We start from the raw sequence: 5,395 nt of genomic DNA on the forward strand, positions 1-5,395 counted from the left end.
TTTCTCGTCTGGACAACAACGTATTGCGCTACCGCGAATACTGTGCCAATCGAAGCATGAGGCGGCCTGGTATGGCACATTCAGTTGAAGCAGCCCATCCTGAGCGAGGGCTTCAGCTGAGTTCCAGGTGAGTCTAGTGCCAATACCAAGTTCGTGTACAAATTAGAGCATCAGTCAGAAACGACTGGTAAACACAGTGGTGGCTAGTGGACTGTCATGGGGAAGTATGCAGGACTCGTGGTTCGTACTCATGTGACAACACGCTGAATCGCCACAACAGTTTTGCATCCTGATGATGGTAATCGGGTAGTAGACTATCAGGAAGGTCAACTTCTTGAAAGCAACCACTGAATGCCCGAAATCTACGGAGACTCTCAGTTCCGCGAGATGTTGACCAGACAGATAACGCCCCCGCAATATGCAGCACGTCACAGCCTTGTATCAAACCCAGACAGCGAGAGTCAGCGTTGAACAAGGTCAGGCAACGCCCCCGCAATATGCAGCAAGTCGCAGTCTCGTATCAAAGCAAGACCGTGTGAGTCAGCATTGGACCGAGCTCAGACAGTGTCCCTCCAATAGATAGCTTGAGACCGTTGTACATTCGCACTCGCACTCGATTGTTCGGAATATAGCTGTTGTGTTCCCTTGTGTGAGTCTTTTTTTCCGGCATTAGGCACTGGAGCGCAGATACCACAGTTTGGCAAATCAGCAGATATAACACAGACCAAGAATCACGGCAGCATGTTGCAGATGGATATGTCCTACGTGTACAATCAGCTTCTGAATGAATTCAACGTTCATACCACTTCAGATTACAAGTGGGAGTCGCTGCTACTCGGAGGTATCTTTCTTGGAAGAAGTTAATGTTATAGGATTAGTATTGTCCGTATATTTCAACTCGGGTGGTAGGTCTACGGCAGCATTTTTCCTTAAATCAACAGGAAAGTGGGTGTTGTGGACCCCAGTCCCTTACTGCCTTCTTATTACCGTGAACCCCAGTCTGGATAGCCGCTTGATCGACTGGTGCGCTTGGCCGAACCAGAACGAACGTGCGAGTCAGCTGCTCCATTGATCGCCGTAGCATACAAGCAGTCAAAAATGATGCTGAGAATACAACTCATCTGTCAAAGGCGAGTGAAGAACAGCCAATGAAATCTGTCTCAACGAAAACGGTTATCCCATTGGCTGTTATGTAGTCCCGTGATGCCTGGGAATGGTTCACCTAATAGTAGGCCTCATGGTTGACCTGAAGTTTACAGTGGAAAAACGGGACATTAGCTTAGTGGTCAAACCCCACTGCCGAAACACGTCTGATCGCAATGCACACTCCTATGAGAATTAGTGGCACTGGTCTGTCTCTTCCGAATCCCACAAAACCCCACAACTGAATACCGAATAGTGGAAGCAATAAAATTCAAACTACCTGTTCGCACACCCAGTATCCTGGAGTTAATGGACGAAACAACCATCTATAGTGGTGAAAATCACAAATCCTTTTCAGTATGAATACCAACACATCGTCAGTAAATCTGCCGATTCAGGTCTGCATAAGGCGTTTGCTGAACTTTTAATTTCTTCAAAATAGAACGCAGCTACCATTAATTAATTAATTAATTAATGACTAGTTAGTCGTACCAACACCGTGCTTTTGTTTCCTCTTTCTTTGAACTGTGTGTGCGTGTGTCTTAGAACCCTCATCGAAAAGCTGATCGACCGACTTAAGACAAGTTTCTTTATTCCATGGACTAGATGAACCCTGAGATCGGCTTGTGAGTCGTATTGTTCTCTCCCACCAATAAGGATGAGATTTATAATGCACTACTCATAAGGTTGCTGAACTCCATCGAGAGCTACCGACCGGTTTCGCCCTTCTTGGGGCTCATCAGGTGGGCGCAGGCCCCCAGTTTCCGTCAACATTATGTTCTACTTCAAACCAAATTGCACGAAATTCGCGAAGTACATTCATTTGCAAACGAATTCGTTTTTTTTTCGAGACTCACCTGGAACCCAGCTGAATCTTTTGTTTATGATTTTCCCAGACAACTGAATGTGCTGCACTTCAAGTTTCAGTCGCTACGATACTCGAGATATCGCAAAACATGTATATTCATACACACAACTCATGTAACTAGATTCGGACGAATGCCGAAAGTAATTATACCGTTGCCTATTTGTTCGGCCGTCAGCAGAAGTCTCCACCGTCCGGAAACAAGAAGTATGGAGAATTTGTTTATCGACCACTGAAAATATTCTGAACACACAAACAAACAGGTATATAAGAATAGATTGAAGGAAAACTCCATACACACGTCCGCTAAGTCGGTTGTATAAGCAGTCGAAGAATAGGGGAGTACAAAACGGTTTCAAACGGCCAAGGTTCCTGGCCTACTCGCAGAATATATACTAAGTCAAACCACGGTCATGAGAAATTTCTGACTGCCTTCTCATTATCACGAAAGTTTCACAAGCCAACCGATGGGAGCAACGGCGACAGCTGTCATTCATTTCGAAAGTTTTCGAGTACCCTGCGATATTTGGCCGTTACTTGGTGACACGTCATTCAATGGCCGTCACGCTCACGCTGAAAGATTTTTCTCCCCCGGGAGACTGATTGGCACCTTGGAAATTATCTGTACGGTCACACACTGCTCCGATTTTTCTTACTTTATGTTGCCAGTGAAAGAACATGAGAAAGAAGAACTTGAAGAAGCGTTTTATTCTAAAATACGGTTGGGCTGTTTTCATGAAGGTTGCTGAAAACTCCTCGACAGCCCATAACCGGTTTCGCCCTTCTTGGGGATTGTAAGATCCGAGTGGCTATGGATCTCACAAGACGAGTGCGGCCATTAGATTATACACAGTTCGTAGCCAGTAGTCGAAAAGAGCAGACAGACGTGGGCAGCAGACGATGTATTGAGGAGTGACATGAACTAATCAACCAATAATGACGTAATCTGCAGAAGCGGAAAGTAGTCGCTAAAGCAGCAGGGATCTATATACAGGCAGTCTGACAGTGAGTTGGCCGTACAGAGATAACGGCGCGGAAAATCAGCACGTCTGGGATGTGAGGGACTGTCTTTCAGTTGGCGACGCGATGCGGCAGCTCGTGTCACGTGATAGGTCAGATTGCGCGGGTTCGTTCTTTTAAAACAATCTTGCCAGACTATCTGGCAGGTGCGGTACATGGGTAATACAAAAAAATTGAGCTCCGGGTTCGACACCCGGTCGCTTCGCTTTTCCGTCGGATTGGACGCCCGAAAATAAGTAGAACTGAGACGAACTTGCAAGCAATGGTTGGTGGACAACAAAATATTGACATCAGTTACTGAGGTACAAGCAGACCACAAGTAGGAACGACACAGGGGGAAAACGAGCAGCAGCAAGGAAACAAAGCGGTGTCGTAATAAACAGGCGTAAGTAACGTTACTCATGAGTAGTCAGAACACAAGGAAAATTACGTGAGGTACAAACCACAAGTAGGAACGACACAGGGGGAAAACGAGCAGCAGCAAGGAAACAAAGCGGTGTCGTAATAAACAGGCGTAAGTAAGTAACCTCATGAGTAGTCAGAACCCAAGGAAAATTACCGCTGTTCACCGTTGATTCACAGAGTTTTCGTCAGCCTCATGTTCTACTTGGACCAAAATTAGACTGATTTCGCCGTACACCCGAGGCTATTCACAGGTACAAAAACGCACTGGTCAATACCCGGTACACACATTCTGTGGTTCCTGGTCTCATTCGTGAAACCTGTGGTACCAATGGGGTGGTTTTATCAGGCACCGCATACATGAACTTGCTACGTTTAGAACCTAGTTTTTCAAGACTTTACACGATACTCTCGTGATGGTGGTAGTGTTGGTAGTGTTGATGATGGTGGCGGTGGTGGTGGTGTTGGCGGCGGTGTTCGTGGTGGTGTTCGTGGTGGTTTTGGTGGCGGTGGTGTTGGTGGAATTGGTGGTGATGGTGTTGGTGGCGTTGGTGGTGGTGATGATGATGTTGACGCTGAGTGTGATGGCAGTTTTATTAGTGGCGGTAGCGGTGGTCGTAGCAGTTGTGTTTATGTTGGTTGTGATGGCGTTGGCGGTAATGGTGATGGTGGTATTTGATACAGACACCAATCAGTACGGACTACATCAGTGTACTGCTTGGGAATAGTCTGTAACTTCCAAAAGAAGGGGCTGTGATGTCTACCCAGCTGCAACTTACAATGGTGTTAATGGGATACTCAGATGAATCGCAGCGTAATCGCTCGTTTATGTAGTGAGTAGTTTGTGACATTCAGACATTTCATTGGGGGTCCACTTCTATGACCCTTCACCAAAATTTGCCATCCATTGGGTTTCGTGTCGGCATTATACGTGAAAATGTAGTGCTTGTTTTCTGTATTAACAATTCTCTTCCCAAGTAGAACAAACAACTGGTAGAAATCAGGGACCTCACTCATTTGACAAAAACCGCTCTCGGTGTTTTCACGACTTCTTATCATTGTCTCGGATGTGAACCAGATGGAATTACTCAAGAAAACGAAGGAATGCGTGGTTGTAGATTTGTACTGATTTGTACTGATTTAGATGCTGCGTTTCCAAAGGGATCTGGAAAATTGGGCGCTCTGAGTATATGGTGAGAACGATGAGTCACCAAAGTGAGTCCAAATGAGGTCTTTCTTAAGCGATATTGATGGATCTTGAGACCTATCCAAGCCGGAGGCTGAGAATGACGGGTGTGGTGTCAAGTCAGTCGTGACTCGTGGGCAGCAGACGATGTATTGAGGAGTGACATGAACTAATCAACCAATAATGACGTAATCTGCAGAAGCGGAAAGTAGTCGCTAAAGCAGCAGGGATCTATATACAGGCAGTCTGACAGTGAGTTGGCCGTACAGAGATAACGGCGCGGAAAATCAGCACGTCTGGGATGTGAGGGACTGTCTTTCAGTTGGCGACGCGATGCGGCAGCTCGTGTCACGTGATAGGTCAGATTGCGCGGGTTCGTTCTTTTAAAACAATCTTGCCAGACTATCTGGCAGGTGCGGTACATGGGTAATACAAAAAAATTGAGCTCCGGGTTCGACACCCGGTCGCTTCGCTTTTCCGTCGGATTGGACGCCCGAAAATAAGTAGAACTGAGACGAACTTGCAAGCAATGGTTGGTGGACAACAAAATATTGACATCAGTTACTGAGGTACAAGCAGACCACAAGTAGGAACGACACAGGGGGAAAACGAGCAGCAGCAAGGAAACAAAGCGGTGTCGTAATAAACAGGCGTAAGTAACGTTACTCATGAGTAGTCAGAACCCAAGGAAAATTACCGCTGTTCACCGTTGATTCACAGAGTTTTCGTCAGCCTCATGTTCTACTTGGACCAAAATTAGACTGATTTCGCCGTACACC

At 46.2% G+C, this 5,395-nt stretch overlaps 1 protein-coding gene across 1 annotated transcript in view; it reads left to right on the plus strand.

The window, feature by feature from the left end:
• The window catches only part of T265_03653 (hypothetical protein), a gene marked incomplete at both ends in the record, with an annotated part of 20,366 nt that extends 16,257 nt beyond the window's left edge, over positions 1-4,109 (plus strand). The window contains 4 exons of the mRNA XM_009168195.1: positions 342-535; positions 1,830-2,215; positions 3,003-3,134; positions 3,826-4,109. Coding sequence (XP_009166459.1) covers positions 342-535; positions 1,830-2,215; positions 3,003-3,134; positions 3,826-4,109 — 996 coding nt within the window. The remainder of the gene's footprint in view (positions 1-341; positions 536-1,829; positions 2,216-3,002; positions 3,135-3,825) is intronic.
• Positions 4,110-5,395: the final 1,286 nt, after the last annotated feature.

This window comes from Opisthorchis viverrini (genome assembly GCF_000715545.1).
Source record: "Opisthorchis viverrini unplaced genomic scaffold opera_v5_53, whole genome shotgun sequence".
Lineage (NCBI taxonomy): Eukaryota > Metazoa > Platyhelminthes > Trematoda > Opisthorchiida > Opisthorchiidae > Opisthorchis > Opisthorchis viverrini.